Source organism: Girardinichthys multiradiatus, chromosome 3, assembly GCF_021462225.1.
Source record: "Girardinichthys multiradiatus isolate DD_20200921_A chromosome 3, DD_fGirMul_XY1, whole genome shotgun sequence".
Taxonomy (NCBI): Eukaryota; Metazoa; Chordata; class Actinopteri; order Cyprinodontiformes; family Goodeidae; genus Girardinichthys; species Girardinichthys multiradiatus.
The window spans coordinates 971,241-987,885 of record NC_061796.1 but is presented as its reverse complement, the minus strand read 5'-3'; the positions used below and the strand labels follow the sequence as shown (position 1 = coordinate 987,885).

Genomic DNA, 16,645 nt, shown 5'->3' with positions numbered 1-16,645 from the left:
GCCTTAGCCACTCTCTGCCAGCTTTCAACATGAGTTTAGCATTTCTGTTTTCTTCTAATTCATTAAATTTTAGCAGATTGTTTGCAGTCAATGTCAGCTTGTTTCTGCCAGCTTTCAGCTAAAAAATTCAGCTTTCAACATTCACACTGCATTTTCGCAGGAAATGCAAAATATTCTAGTATTATTTATTTATTTATTTTTAAAATATTGTTTTGGCACTATTAGCCTTTATTTTTGACAGTAGGTAGACAGGAAAGGAGGTAGAGAGAGGGGGACACATTCGGTAAATGTTGCCGGGTCCGGGACTCAAACCCGGGACAGCCGCCTCGACGACTGTAGCCTCCGTACATGGTTGCGCACTTATCCCCTACACCATCAGCGCCGCGCCATAATGCATAATATTATTAAAAGAGGAACAGAAACTGTAATATTGGGATTGGATGCAGAAAAAGCCTTCGACTCTGTCAGGTGGAACTTCTTATATAAGGTGTTAGAACAATTTGGCTTTAACAAAACATTTATCAAAAACTATACAATCATTATATTATTAACCCACAACTAGGATCAAAGTTAATGGGAATCTTTCAAAGGCTTTTACGTTACAACGAGGTTGCCACCAAGGCTGCTCCATTAGCCCACTTTTATTTGTAATATATCTGGAACCTCTCAGCCAAAAAACAGAATGAAAATATAAAGGGAATACACATGGAGGGAGGAGAACAGAAGATGGCATCATTTGCAGATGATGTATTGATTTACTTATCACAACCAGATAGGTCACTTCCAGCATTAATGAATACAATGGACGAGTTTGGTTTGCTGTCGGGATACAAATTAAATGCAAAGAAAACCCAAGTTCTCTCCTTTAATTACCCACCGGATTATATGATTAAAAAAATATATAATTGGGAATGGGATTCAAAATCTCTGAATTACCTCGGAGTAGTTTTGTCTCAAGCCATATCTGAATTAAAATCTATAAACTACGGCCCTTTATTGGCTAGAATAACATCGGATATGGGAAGGTGGAGTTTAGTCTCCTCTATAAATTTAACATCAAGAGTGAAAATGAATAAAACTAATGTCTTACCAAGATTACTGTATTTATTCTCAACTCTACCTGTTGAAGTGACAGATAAGTGAATTTGCAGAATGGGATAAAATCATTTCAAGATACATATGGCAAGGAAGGAGACCGCGGATTAGATTTAGAACCTTGCAGTTACCCAAGGATAGAGGGGGGTTAGCCCTACCCTGCTTGAAAAGCTATTATTTAGCAGCTCAGCTAAAACCTCTCCTGAACATATGCAATCTGTCATTTTCAGCAAAATGGAAAGACATAGAATGTGCTATGTCACCCATGATACCACTACAAGCCATAATAAATGATAACAATTTGAGAATACACCTTGGGGATGAGACGAATCCATGGTTGGGCTTATCTCTTGACATATGGAACGAGATTATATCAAAATATGGGTTGACAGAGCAAAGTAGAGTACTGAGTTGGATTGCTCATGAATCAGATTTCAAACCTAATGTATTAGACAAAACATTTAATAATTGGGAAAAGGGTCCGAGGATATTCGGGGAGGTGGTTAAGAAAAATACTCTACGAAGCTTTGAGGAAATGAAGAACAAATATGGTTTAAATAATAAAGACTTCTTCAGGTACTTACAATTAAGGCTCTATACTGAGGAAATAAAGATTAATTTAGTTGAGCTGGAATCTGGGATAATTAAGATGTTTATGCTAGCAAATAAATCAAATGTGTGTGTGTGTGTGTGGGGGGGATTTCCAAATTGTACACAGGTTTGGAAAATTTAAAAGGAAGCAACACAATAAACATATAGGTGAAATGGGAAAAAGAAGCTAACTGGAGGCTTTCAAAGGAGAATTTGGAGGAGATATGTAGGAAACAGTGGAAAACATCTTGTTTCCTCTCGTGGAGAGAGTTTGGCTGGAAGAATATTGTAAGATATTTCATTACACCAGCACAAAGAAAATACCAAGATACAAGATGTTGGAGGAAATGTGGTGAAGGTAGAGCTAGTCACTTCCATGTGTCTTGGGATTGCTCCAACATAGTTCCCTATTTGCAGGATTTAAAGAATTGCATAGATAAAGTGCTGAGGGTGAGTACTCCATTCACATTTGAGTTTCTTTACATGGGAAGAGGGGAGGATAGGTTAACAAGATCTGCTGATAAATATATGTATAGAATCATGTTGGTTGCTAGTAAAAAAAAAACATTACTAGGAAGTGGCTGAAGGCAGAGGCTCCTAAAAGGGAAGATTGGGTTGATGTAATGCATAATATATATATACGATGGAAAGGCTGACCTTTTCCATCAGATTAGAATTTGGCAAATTTAAAAAGTATTGGGAAAATTGGATGGGTTTTATATCACCATTGAGATCAGATTTTGTAAAATAATTTTGGGTTTGGGGGTACCCTTATAGTGCTACAGAATGTAAATTGTTTGTTTGCAGGTGATTCTCAGTAAGAAGACCTTGAGGAGAAGAACGGACAAGAAAATCTAATTGTTGTTTGGAAAAGTGCTTGGAAAGGTGGTGTTATATAGAAAATAGCAAAGTTGGTTTTGTCCAAAACACATATGGATTGTGTGTACAGCTTCTCAGGGTTGGTGTCAAGGGGATGTCTAAAAAATGGAAAAAAGTTTGGATGCACACTTGTTTGGAAAATAATGTCAACAAAGAAAAAAAAATATGTGTTTTCTTATAATGTCTCTTTAGCTAACTGAGTCATTGGAGATGATGATTTCAAAAATAACAAAAGTGGTCAGATAGGGCAACATACAGACACCTTGGAAATGTTTAGACCCTTAGTGATGATCAAGTCCAAAATAAGTCCCTGTTTGTGGGTTTGCTGTTTAACATGTTGAGTCAAACCAAAATTTATAACAGTTTCACATAGTTCTATTCCACTTCTGTCTTCAGGATTGTCAATATGAATGTTGATGTCTCCCACAATAATTAAACTGTCATAGTCAACACATATCACAGCTTAAAGCTCATTAAAATTACTGAAAAAGTTTGTTTTGGACTTAGGAGGCCTGTAAATATTCAAGAACATGGTTCGGACTGGGCCCTTTACCTGGAGAGCCAAATATTTAAAAGAGTCAAATTTGCCCAGAAATACCTTTTTACACTTTAGTGAATCTTTAAACAAAGTGTCCACCCCTCCACCATGTCCTTGCTGTCTGCTCTCACAAAGAACATTGTAGTTCAGAGGCGTCGACTCTATCAGAACGGGTGCTTCATTAAATTCATGTAACCATTGTGGCTGATATTAACTCTGTGTCTGGTTGTCCCTGATGGTTTATGGGTTTTAAGTTTGATTGTTTATTGCTGTCTCTTAACCTTTTAGCTTTGTTCTTTCTGTCATGTATAAGCACAGAGATTTTACAAGTATCTCCCATCTGGGGCCCAAGTTTTTCAGGGAAATTATCATTTATGTTAGAGTCACCACTGGGACCCAGACTGTATCACCGAGAAGAGATTTGAAGGTCTTGATTTGAAGGAGATAAATTAGAAGGTGGTGGGGCCCTGTGGCATTTGGAAGATATTGGTATTGTAGAAGGGCCTGGGCCACAGGGGGGGTTGAATGGAAAATAGTAATTTGGGTCCCAATCTTAAAAATATCTTTCATGTTGTCAGTGAAACCACGAAAAGCAAGAACTAGGCTTCGTGGAGAGAAGGCAGACTTCTCTGCGGTCTGGGTCGGGGTCTGGGTTGAGGGAGGTTTAATAGGGGGGTCAGTCTGCATCTATTTGCATTCAGTAGATGAATTAAATCCTCCTTCGCTGTTTTTCTTGTTGCAGAAAAACAGCCCCATCGGGCCAAGGCCCGATGGGGCACTCTTTCTGTGGCACCTTAGGAGAAGACTTTAGAATATAGATTGTTCTCATAACTTTTATTGTTCTCAGAAGATGGATAATTTTTTATGCTTTTCATTCTGTAGTGGGGCACATCTGTTTTGAAGGGGACTTTCAGCTGGCTCACTCCTATCAGTTGTGACAACAGCTCATTTTCAAAGTTTCCTTTTTCCTGGGGAAACGGGGGCATTTCTGTAATTCTGGCCATTCTAATTTATTTAATTGCAGAGATCTTCCAGTGAGTTGTCTTGCTTGATTTTTTAGCCTTGTTTCTAAAACATGCTAGGGGGGCTGCCGGTTGGTTTATGTTTGGCGTTCTGTTACTGATTGGGATCACAGGCAGAGTTGAATTATCGCTGTACCACATATTTACCTCAGTATTCACTGCTAGTAGATGGAGTTTCATCTCCAAAACAGTCAATTTCTGTTAAAGTTTGTTGTCCTCTGTGGTGAAGAAATGCATCTTGTCCTGATTAGCTGATGTCAACTTGCCCTTCTTTTGGCTTCGATTAAAAGAACATGGGGAAATCCTTTAGAAAAAATAAAAATAATACTACTCCTTGGGAGTCACTGGAATGCAGTAGTTTTGTCCAAGTTTTCCGTAATTTTGGCAATGAGATAAAAAGTTAAGAGTAAAAGAATGCAAGCAGGGAGAGGGGAAAAATCGTCTGAGCAAGCTGAGAGGCGGAAGTGGGAAAAAAAGAATATCAGAATTGTATGGCTTGTTATTGTCCAACTCAACTGACAATTCTAATTTTAAGTTGAGGGCGTGGAATGAGAATCTATCAGAAAATATTTTAAGAGAGGATTGGAAACTAGCATGTTCAAAAACACATAAGAAACTAGTCAATACTAGATTTAGGCTCGTCCAGTATAAGTGGCTCATGAGAATTTTTGTGACACCAGAAAAATTGCATAGATATAATCAAAATTGTGCACTTATATTTATATTATATTGTAGATATGTTTGTACTGTTTAATTTGTACTGTATTGCACCGACTACGCCAAAACAAATTCCTTGTATGTCCAAAAACGTACTTGGCAATAAAGCTTTTCTGATTCTGATTCTGATTCTGAAAATGTACCAATGTGGCAATGTTCTGAAGTGGGACTTTTCTGGGATAAAGTAGAGAGCTGCCGAGACAATTATCTCAAATTATCCCACAAAATCCTGTGCTCTTTGTATAAGGAATATATCAAAAATACAAGTTTACAAAGGATGAGCAAATAATGATAAATATGTGTATTTTACAAGTTAACAGAACACAAAAAAAATCATAGGCCCAAGTTGGTGCACTGGATGAAACAAATGCTCACAGTGTTTCCCCTGGAAAGGATTACATGCTGAAAGGGAATGTTGTCAATGTTTAAGGAAGTGTGGGGACCATTCAAAATACTTTGTGGATAATTTTAATTCAATAGAAGATTTTGAAGATTCAATTCAATTCAATTCAGTTCTATTTACACAGTGCCAATTCACAACACACGTCGTCTCAAGGCACTTTACAAAGGGTTTGGAATGGTGCGGGGTTGTTAGGGAGGTTAAAATAAACTGCTGAATGTTAGAGTTTGACCATTTTAGAATGGGCTATGTGTAGGGGTACTAAGTAAAATAATAAACTGATAAAGTTTGTCCATCTAGAGCCCACTGGTGGCCATTGTTATACTAAAAACCACAAGGATTGGAGGTACCTCTCTCTGTCAGACTGATTATAACCATTGGAAAAGAGAAGGGGTAGCACAGGTAGCAGAAATGGAAGGTGTGTTTGCACCTCAACCATAACTGAGCCGGTTCAGGCTAAACCTGATTCCCCCTGACTCCCCCTTACTCCATCCAACAGGGAGGAAGGAAGGCAGAGGTAAAAATAATGGGTCAAGTGTTGTTTCCTGTTGCATTGTGTGAAAGGTGGGTACATTTAAAATGGGCTAGGTCAATTCAATTGAATCATACAGATTTCAAATCATGTACATACATTCCAATTATTTCCAACTATCGAACAGTGCAGTCAGATTCAGTTATTTATTCTAATTGGTTAAAAAGTTTTTCTTTCTAAAGAAACCCTGCAGATTGCATCGAGCCAGTGACCAATTACCAATTATAGACGATTATAATTTGTTACTGCAAACCTATGGATGCATAGTATTTATTTATTACATGCCTGGCTGATATATGTACATTACACAGTAAAATTGTTTTGACAAGTTATGAGGTGAAATGAGGGCCTCACAAATGACAATAGAAGTATAGTTTTCACAAAGGTTGCTTTGCTAAAAATACTGATGGTTAAATATTTCTGTTGAAATGCAATAATGAAAATGGTGCAATCAGCATCAATGTGTGTTTCCTTTAGAAGAAGGTTCCAGTGTTGTGGAAGACCTCCTGTCTTGTTCCAGTACCAAAGAAAACTCACCCATCAGTCCTCAATGACTATAGACCTATTGCCCTGACATCCCATATCTGAAGGTCCTAGAGAGACTCCAGTTGGCCCACCTGAGTAAGCAAACAATACACTATCAGGACCTCCTTCAGTTTGCTTATTGCTGTGGAGTTGGAGTTGCCATCATACACCTGCTTCAACAAACCCACTATCATCTGGACAAAGCGAGTAGCACTGTGAGGATCATTTTCTTTGATTTCTCATTTGCATTTAACACAATCCAAACTGATTTGCTCTGTCAGAAACTCCAGAAGACTTCGCTGGAGGCCTCAACAATCTCCTGGATCAAAGACTATCTGACCAACAGACCACAGTTTGTGAGACTGAAGGGTTGTGTGTCTAACCAGGTAGTCAGCAGCACAGGAGCACCACAGGGGAATGTATCACTATCTGACCAACAGACCACAGTTTGTGAGACTGAAGTGTTGTGTGTCTAACCAGGTAGTCAGCAGCACAGGAGGACCACAGGGGACTGTATCACCATTCCTCTTCACTCTGTACACCTCAGACTTCCAGTATAAGACAGACTCATGTCACCTACAGAAATATTCAGATGATTCTGCAGTTGTGGGGTGGACCGCTTTGTGGCATGGTTTGGAAACAATCATCTCATCCTGAACGTGAATAAAACACAGGAGATGATTGTAGATTTGAAAAGAAACAGGAATAGGTCAAACACTATTTCCATCATGACAAAAGAGGTGGAGGTGGTGGATGAGTATAAATACCTCGATGTTCACCTGGACAACAGACTGGAGTGGAGATGCAACTGTAAAGTAGTCTTCAAGAAGGGACAGAGCAAACTATACTTTTTGAGGAAGCTTAGGTCCTTTGGTGTTTGCAGCAAGATGCTACATATCTTCTATAAGTCTGTTGTGAAGAGTGTGATCTCTTCTACCATCATCTGCTGGGGTAGCAGCATCAGAGCCAGGGACTTAAAAAAGCTCAACAAGTTGATAAAGAAGGCTGGCTCTGTTCTGGGGACTCCTCTGGAACCTCTGGAGATCCTTGTGCAAAGACAGATTCTTCATAAAATGAAAGACATTATGGAGAACCCTGAGCATCCTCTTCATGAGACTGTTGTACAACAACAGAGTGTCTTCAGTCAGAGGCTTCTTCAGATGTGCTGTAAGACAGAGCGCTACAGGAGATCCTTCCAGCCCACAGCCATCAGCACCTACAACGGCTCTTTGAAGAAACGTGCATAATGAGCTCCAACAACATTTAATTTCCCTTTGGCGTTAATGAAGCATTTTTGAATTGAATTTGAATTGAATTGTTTGTCAAGTCAAGTCAAGTTTATTTATATAGCGCTTTTCAGCAACAAGGCACTCAAAGCGCTGTACATGAGGACAATGATACAGAAAATCAAACAGAAAAACAAAGCAAATGACTCTAATAATCCTTGGGAGTAATAATAATTAATAATCCTTCCGGGTTTACTATTACTAATAATGTCTGGTTTTCGCTGGTAATCCTTCTGATAAAACTAAAAATCTATGCTAAAAATCTATGAAAAAGTAATGAAAACACGCAATTAGGTGCAGGTCTAAGCAACACACAAGAAGAAAAAGATTTTGCAAGAGTGCAGTGGAATCCTGGGGGTGCGAATATATAACTGTGAGTGTGTGTGCAAGAATTAGACTGTCAACACAGATAGAACGCCATTGTCCTTGAGAAGAGAGATGGAAGTTTTCTCTGCAAAGTCTTATCTGGGTCACAGCTGTTCGGGGGTGCTGGGAAAGAGCACCATGTTTACATAACATCCAGGAGATATTTTGTCGATAGCCACTTAGCAGAAGTTGCCAAGACCACGTTGGGGCACCAGATTTAGAAAAACAATAAATAAATAAAAGTGGTTCAAGCAGTTGTGTGGATTTCCAACAACTTTAAGAGGTTTTACTGTCATCTCTCAATAGCGAATCCAAATATCAAAATTTCTGGGACTTTCCGGAGTGCTAGAGCGAACAACCTTCTCCATGATTAAATCATTTCACCTCTGAGTCCAAAAGCCGCGTCCAGGCTACGATTCTGTTCAAGAACCGTATCCAGCTTGCAGCTTAGCTCTCTTAACAATTCAGTCTGATTAACAATTCAGTCTGTGTGTTCTCAATTTATGTTTTTAACAAACTGCTTTTATTTTTCTATTTGACATAAACTATTTATTTTGCTATGCATTGACCAGATACATTTTTTTCAATTTTGTTGTAAATGTGACAATGACAATAAAATACATTCTGTTATATTTATATTTTGTCACTTTGTTTGTAATGAAAATATAAAGGGCATTATATATGTTTACACTGTTAAAAGATGTAAAAGCTTCCCCCAGCGCCATTTTAGATGGTCGAGGCTCGTTTCGTTGTCGTACTCGTCATCTTCCACTTCATCCGGGACTGGGTCGCAGGGGCAGCAGACTCTGTAGAGACACCCAGACGTCCCTCTCCCCAGACACCACCTCCAGCTCCTCCGGGGCGAGCTCAAGGCGTTCCCAGGCCAGCCAAAATACAAATGCTCCTTTTCCACTGGCTCGTTTTGGCCAGCCCGTAACAGCACCGCACGCCTTCACACAACTCTGCACGGCTCTGCATGTTGTGTGTTGCATTTCCATAGACCTGCTTTTGCTCTGCTGAAGGGAACACCTCCTGGAGGCGCGGCTTTAAAGCATCATGTGTCGTGCTGCATAACCGCAAATGAAACACCCAATCCCCAATGTAAAGAAGAAAAGACTGAAACGCGTTACAAAAACAAGAAGTAACACGTCTATTGGCTGGGGATTAAATCTGCTGACTGCATTGACAATCAGATTTGATGAGTAGGATTTTGACATCTGTTTTATTATTATTATTAAAGATTTCACTTTCCCTTTAAGAGACTTGGAAAGATTTGAATTAGGTCTCATTTTATTTCTAATAGTTGTTGCCTATATATTTATTCAGCTACCGCTGAATATTGCAGTCTCCTCTGATCGCCAGAAAAGCTTGCACCTCGTCGTTGCTCCAAGGGGTAATTTTTCCAGATAACTGTGCGAACTACATCACATGTTTCTCTCACTCGCTTGAATGCACATTTGAAAATGCTGGTTGTTTTTTTGTCATGCTGGTCGACTCTTACAGCTGGCCGCACCCACGGCCAATCAGTAAACAGCCGTATGTTCACGTCATGTACAGTACCGACTCGGCCTCGCTTAGCCCTGCTAAGAAGGAGGTACCAAAAAAGTAGGTACCAGTAATGAAATAACAGTAATGGAAATGCTCGCGAAGCGAGCCGAGTGGAGCTGAGTCGGGCCAAATCGAGCCAGTGGTAAAGGGGCAATAGTCCCTCCAGCGGTGTACTGGGAAATCCCAGAACTCGCTGCCCAAGATATCCGAGCCACCTCAACTGGCTCCTCTCGACGTGGAGAAGCAGCGGCTCTACTCCGAGCCCCTCCCGGATGGCCAAGCTCCTCACCCTATATCTCTAAGGGAGTGCCCGGCCATCCTACAAAGGAAGCTCATTTCAGCCGCTTGTATCCAGGATCTCGTTCTTTCAGTCATGACCCAAAGTTCATGGCCATAGGTGAGGGTAGGAACGTAGATCGACCGGTAAATCGAGATCTTCGCTTTTCGGCTCAGCTCTCTCTTCACCACAATGGACTGGTACAGCGTCCCTATTACTGTGGCAGGTGCACCGATCCGTCTGTTCAATCTCCCGCTCCATTCTCCCTTCACTCGTGAACAAGACCCCAAGATACTTGAACTCCTCCACTTGAGGCAGGAACTCCCCTCCAACCTGAAGAGGACAAGCCACCCTTTTCCAGTCGAGAACCATGGCCTCTGACTTGGAGGAGCTGATCTTCATCCCAGCCGCTTCACGCTCGGCTGCGAACCGCCCCAGTGCATGCTGTAGGTCTTGGCTACAGGGGGCCAGCAGGACCACATCATCTGTTGACCAAGCTCTTGGGGAGAATATTGCTACTTATTCTCTTTCTGCTACTCTGATATGTCTGATATGAGCTGTGACTTAACAAGTCCCATAAAACTAAAGTGATCGTCAACAACCTCACAGACGGCAGCCAACCACAGACTCAAAATGTGAAAAAGCAGGACCAAACAGAAAATGACTCGATACTCACCTAATGAGAACCACTTATATTTACTCTGAGCTTTGCAGAGGAGAAGACTATCCAAAAACTAATTGACACAGGTTTGATTAAAACATTTTGCATTGAAATGAGGCCAAAGAGAAAAACAATGATGGACTGGTCATGCAGACAGCTGTGTGATGTTGCCAATGTAAAGTTATAAAATGTCTTTCACAACTTTGTCATTCCTCGTTACTTGATTAAAATGTGTTTTTTCCATCATAATATATTCATTTTTGTTGGATATTGATTCTTGTAAAATAGTTTTGAAATTTAAACACAATGTAGTTTTCTATGGTTACGAATTTGCTAACTATAATTGGACCACATTTGGTAATGCAGAGAGTAGACACTCTGTGGAGGGCTTCCTTGAGCAAGTTTTCAGTTTGATTTTGAGCTTTTAACCCTTACTTTTTTCTTTTCAAAAATCTGTGATGCTTACTTCCTTATTTTGGTCGGTAGATGTACATACACAGGTAAAGTGATAGTCCCATTAAATACATTTAATCTTATACGATTTGTAATATGTAGGATTCTAACTCTACATATGTCAAATTGAAGTGTTCCTTAACCTACATTCAATAGTTACCAGTAAACTTAGAATGAACTTAATAGTCAAGTTGTTTTCAGAAAGCTCAGAACTGTACCTGGATGTTTCCCATAACCCCTGTAGACTCCATACGACTCGCCACATTCACAGTATTTCCCCAGATGTCATAGTGGGGTTTCCGGGCACCAATGACTCCAGCTAGCACTCCACCTTTGTTCAAGCCTGTGGGAGACAGTTTACATGTTAAATGAAAGATCAAAACCGTGAAGTCATGTGACAGTAGCTACGTTTACATGGACATAATTGAAATAAACAGCCTATCGGACTAAAAATGTGACATGTAAACATGTCGGAATATTCTGATCGGATTTGGCAGGATCGGAATGAAATTGTAATCCAATTGACAGTTGTGGTATATGCCAATTGACAATCGTATCGGCACGCACTTAAACGCTTGACAGGATCAAGTTATTCTGAATTAGGCTGACTGGCCTGTGTGTGCATGTGCACCCCGCATCAATGTGTCGTATTTCCGCCTTGAGTGGCTAGTCCCTCTGGCTAGATGCTAACAGAATATTCCGATCGGGAAGTTTACATGACACGTTTTAGTGTCATGTCTTTGGACTCTTTCCTCCCAAAAGAGTCCAAAGACATGCCTGTTAGGTTAATTGGTCTCTCTAAATTGACCTTAGGTGTGTGTGAATGAGTGTGTGCATGGTTGTTTGTGTTGCCCTGCGATGGACTGGCGACCTGTCCAGGGTGTACCCTGCCTCCCCCCCATAGACTGCTGGAGATAGGCACCAGCTTCCCCACGACCCACTATGGAAGAAGTGATATAGAAAATGACAGACTGACATAGTTGATGTGGATTCTCAGATCTTTTCTTTGTTTTATGTTGATCAGGCTGGGATTGTGACATTATATAGTATGATTTAATCTCACTTAATTCACCACAGTAGCAAATGAATGCTTGTAATATTAATTAGAAATCAAAATACCTGAGATTCTAGTTTTACAAAAAAATTGTTTAACATCATCAGGGGTGTCCAAAGTGCAGCCCACTGATCTGATTTGTTTGCGACCCCTGACTGCAATCCAAAACTAATCCAGATTTAAATTGCCAGTACAGGGGATTAATGCAGATGGAAACTTAAAATTTTTAATAAGGGCAAAATTATTCCTGATACATAAAAATCTTTATACAATGAAAAATTATAGGTATAGATATATATTACAGGTAATTATAGGTGGACTGTGGTGAGGCGTATTACGTCACTTGGTGGATTGTTTGGTGTGTGAAGGCTCTCTTGATTTGATCTGATTTCTCTTTACTGTCACATCTCTGACGTATCTAACACACAGGCACATTAAAACACATATTTTCTATGGCTGCACTTAACGTTTGGAGACCCTCCATGTTTTACACGGTTTTTCTTGTAGTGGTAAAGGGTCGCTAGCTTAGTGTTAGCTCCACCATGGCCACCCATCTTGTTTCTCCTCCTCTCTCTGAGTCTCCTCCTCTTTCCTGCTCTCTGTGTCAGATGTTCAGTTACTCCTCTGTCTCCTTTAGTGATAATGGTACATGTAATAAATGTAGCATTTTTGTAGCTTTTGAGGCGAGGGTGTCGGAATTGGAGGCCCGGCTCCACGCTGTTAGCAGCAGATAGCCGAGGCCCCTTGGCCAGCACAGAGCCACCATGGGTAGATCCCCATAGCAGTGCTTCAGCAGATCCTGCACAGCCGGGACCTGAGGCCGGCTTGGTGACGGTACGTAGAAACATAGTCTGTGTTGCTAACAGATTTTCCCCATTAAGCTACACAACTGCTGAGAATCCGACTCTGGTAATTGGCAGCTCCATAGTCAGAAACGTGGCACCAGAGACACCAGCGACCGTAGTCAAATGCTTGCCAGGGGCCAGAACGGGCGACATCAAATCCTACCAGAAACTGCTGGCTAAGGATAAGCGTAAATACACGCTGGCGGTAATGACACCCGGTTACACCAATCGGAGGTCACCAAAGTTAGTCTTGCTTCGGGGTGTATAAGTTTGCCAAAACAATGTTGGACTCCGTAATGTTCTCTAGTCCCCTCCCTGATCTGACCAGTGATGACATGTTTAGCCGCATATTGTCATTCAACCACTGGCTGTCTAGGTGGTGTCCAGAAAACGATGTGGGCTACATTGATAATTGGCGAACATTTTGGTGAAATCCTGGTCTTATCCAGAGAGACGGATTCCATCCCACTTTGGCTGGAGCATTCTTCTTTCTAGTAACCTGCCCGAATTTATTAGTTCTCCAAAACTCTGACAACCCAGGGTTCAGAGCAGGAAGCAGGGTGCATAGTTTAACACTCCTCTCTGCAGCTTCTGTAGTGCTACCCACCCGTTACCCTATTAAGACAATGTCTTGCCCATGGCCAAAATCAAATCTTTAAAAAACAAAATCCAAAGGAGGAAATCATTAAAATCTCATAAAATTAAATAAAACTCAGACAGAAAAGAAAAACAAGAAAATTAAATGTGCCTTAGATCTCTCTCTTCAAAGACTTTGTTAGTTAGTGACTTGATTTGTGACAATCAGATTGATTTATTTTATCTCTCAGAAACCTGGTGGCAGCAAGAGGATTATTTTACTATAAACGAGTCAACTCCTAATTATTGAAATTTCCACATACCTCGAAATACTGGGCGAGGAGGAGTAGCAACCATCTTTCAGTCCGATTTACTGATTAGTCCTAGACTAATTTATAGCTACAACTCTTATGCATATTTAGTGTGAATGCAGTAGGCATTTCTTTCTTCTTATCAGTGAGAATGCATTAATGCATTCTCACTTATTGTTGTTCTGTTTTTCTTTATTTGTGTGAATGCCTTCAGCATTCACACAAATAAAGCAAATAATGCACTGCCTCCAATGCATGGCAGGCACCTATTGTTATTCACCTGGTCAAAACCTATCCACTTTAATGTGGCCCGAACTGCAGCGCGCACCCCCACAATATATATATTAAAACGTCCGCCTCGGTCCCGGGAGGTGTGCTATTACTTTTCTTGGTGTTTGGAGTTACCATGGCGACGTAATTAACGAACCCCCCCCCCCCCCCCCCCCCCTCCCCAAAACAATCCCATAGGAATGAATGGAGTCAGGGAATGAAGAAATCCTCCAAATTCACTGTTTTTGAGGCTTCGCTGTATCACCATACTTTCACCTAGAAACACAGTTTAACTTTCAGTTTGTAGAGAAATCCGCCGGCTTTTCAGAAGTGAAAACGGTTTGTTGATAACTGCTACGGTTTCTCTACAATTAGACTCCAAGCGACACAAGGTTTGCCAGAAAATCCCACCCCTAGAGTGGAGATGGCAGTTAACTAGTGTAGAAACAGAGGATTTTTTTCAGGACAAATTATTTTTAACTCGCCGTCACGGCCACAGATTTCGCTCTCAAGTCACCATTTTCGGTCAGTTTGTAGGGCCGGGCCTCTGCTTTCACACAATATCTTTAAAATTGTTCTAGGTCTCACGGTTTTCTGTCAAACCGCTCGATCGCCAAGAGTGAGATGAATTGTGTAGGCTTTCTCCCATGTACAGGTCCTTCTCAAAATATTAGCATATTGTGATAAAGTTAATTATTTTTCATAATGTAATGATGAAAATTTAAAATTCATATGTTTTAGATTCATTGCACACTAACTGAAATATTTCAGGTCTTTTATTGTCTTAATACGGATGATTTTGGCATACAGCTCATGAAAACCCAAAATTCCTATCTCACAAAATTAGCATATCATTAAAAGGGTCTCTAAACGAGCTATGAACCTAATCATCTGAATCAACGAGTTAACTCTAAACACCTGCAAAAGATTCCTGAGGCCTTTAAAACTCCCAGCCTGGTTCATCACTCAAATCCCCAATCATGGGTAAGACTGCCGACCTGACTGCTGTCCAGAAGGCCACTATTGACACCCTCAAGCAAGAGGGTAAGACAAAGAAAGAAATTTCTGAACGAATAGGCTGTTCCCAGAGTGCTGTACCAAGGCACTTCAGTGGGAAGTCTGTGGGAAGGAAAAAGTGTGGCAGAAAACGCTGCACAACGAGAAGAGGTGACCGGACACTGAGGAAGATTGTGGAGAAGGGCCGATTCCAGACCTTGGGGGACCTGCGGAAGCAGTGGACTGAGTCTGGAGTAGAAACATCCAGAGCCACCGTGCACAGGCGTGTGCAGGAAATGGGCTACAGGTGCCGCATTCCCCAGGTCAAGCCACTTTTGAACCAGAAACAGCAGCAGAAGCGCCTGACCTGGGCTACAGAGAAGCAGCACTGGACTGTTGCTCAGTGGTCCAAAGTACTTTTTTTCGGATGAAAGCTAATTATGCATGTCATTCGGAAATCAAGGTGCCAGAGTCTGGAGGAAGACTGGGGAGAAGGAAATGCCAAAATGCCAGAAGTCCAGTGTCAAGTACCCAAAGTCAGTGATGGTCTGGGGTGCCGTGTCAGCTGCTGGTGTTGGTCCACTGTGTTTTATCAAGGGCAGGGTCAATGCAGCTAGCTATCAGGAGATTTTGGAGCACTTCATGCTTCCATCTGCTGAAAAGCTTTATGGAGATGAAGATTTCATTTTTCAACACGACCTGGCACCTGCTCACAGTGCCAAAACCACTGGTAAATGGTTTACTGACCATGGTATCACTGTGCTCAATTGGCCTGCCAACTCTCCTGACCTGAACCCCATAGAGAATCTGTGGGATATTGTGAAGAGAACATTGAGAGACTCAAGACCCAACACTCTGGATGAGCTAAAGGCCGCTATCGAAGCATCCTGGGCCTCCATAAGACCTCAGCAGTGCCACAGGCTGATTGCCTCCATGCCACGCCGCATTGAAGCAGTCATTTCTGCAAAAGGATTCCCGACCAAGTATTGAGTGCATAACTGTACATGATTATTTGAAGGTTGACATTTTTTGTATTAAAAACACTTTTCTTTTTTTGGTCGGATGAAATATGCAAATTTTGTGAGATAGGAATTTTGGGTTTTCATGAGCTGTATGCCACAATCATCTGTATTAAGACAATAAAAGACCTGAAATATGTCAGTTAGTGTGCAATGAATCTAAAATATATGAATGTTAAATTTTCATCATGACATTATGGAAAATAATGAACTTTATCACAATATGCTAATATTTTGAGAAGGACCTGTATTTCAATGAGAGCTTGACCAGAGCAAAAAATCCTTAAACTCACACATTTTCAAATCGCCGTCTCTCATAAACCGTTCATGTTAGAGACATGAGCTTTGCACCAATTCATCTTCAAACCTTGCTGGCACTCACAGTGAAGGAATTTGTTTGATATCTTTTATCGTTTTGTCATAAAATAGGTTTGTTTAGGAGTACCAAATCAGTCCTTCCCAAAAATGTCTTAAAATTGAAAAATCTCAAAATTATCCACTTTTCTACACAGTCACATCTCCTACACAGATTTATGTAGACACACGAAACTCTCCAGGATTGTTCACCGATCCCTGCTGATACCTACAGTCTAAAGAATATTTGGATACCTTTTATCGTTTTCTCGTGAGGTAGGTTTGTTTGAGAGTGAAAAATTCACCTTCACTCAGGTTAAAAATCGTCAA

At 40.8% G+C, this 16,645-nt stretch overlaps 1 protein-coding gene across 3 annotated transcripts in view; it reads right to left on the bottom strand.

Moving 5' to 3' along the window:
• adcy3a (adenylate cyclase 3a) overlaps nucleotides 1-16,645 on the bottom strand; it is a 171,991-nt gene that overhangs the window by 44,107 nt on the left and 111,239 nt on the right. For all 3 annotated transcript variants that reach the window (XM_047360985.1, XM_047360983.1, XM_047360986.1), the window contains exon 20: nucleotides 11,109-11,233. In XM_047360985.1, coding sequence (XP_047216941.1) covers nucleotides 11,109-11,233 — 125 coding nt within the window. The remainder of the gene's footprint in view (nucleotides 1-11,108; nucleotides 11,234-16,645) is intronic.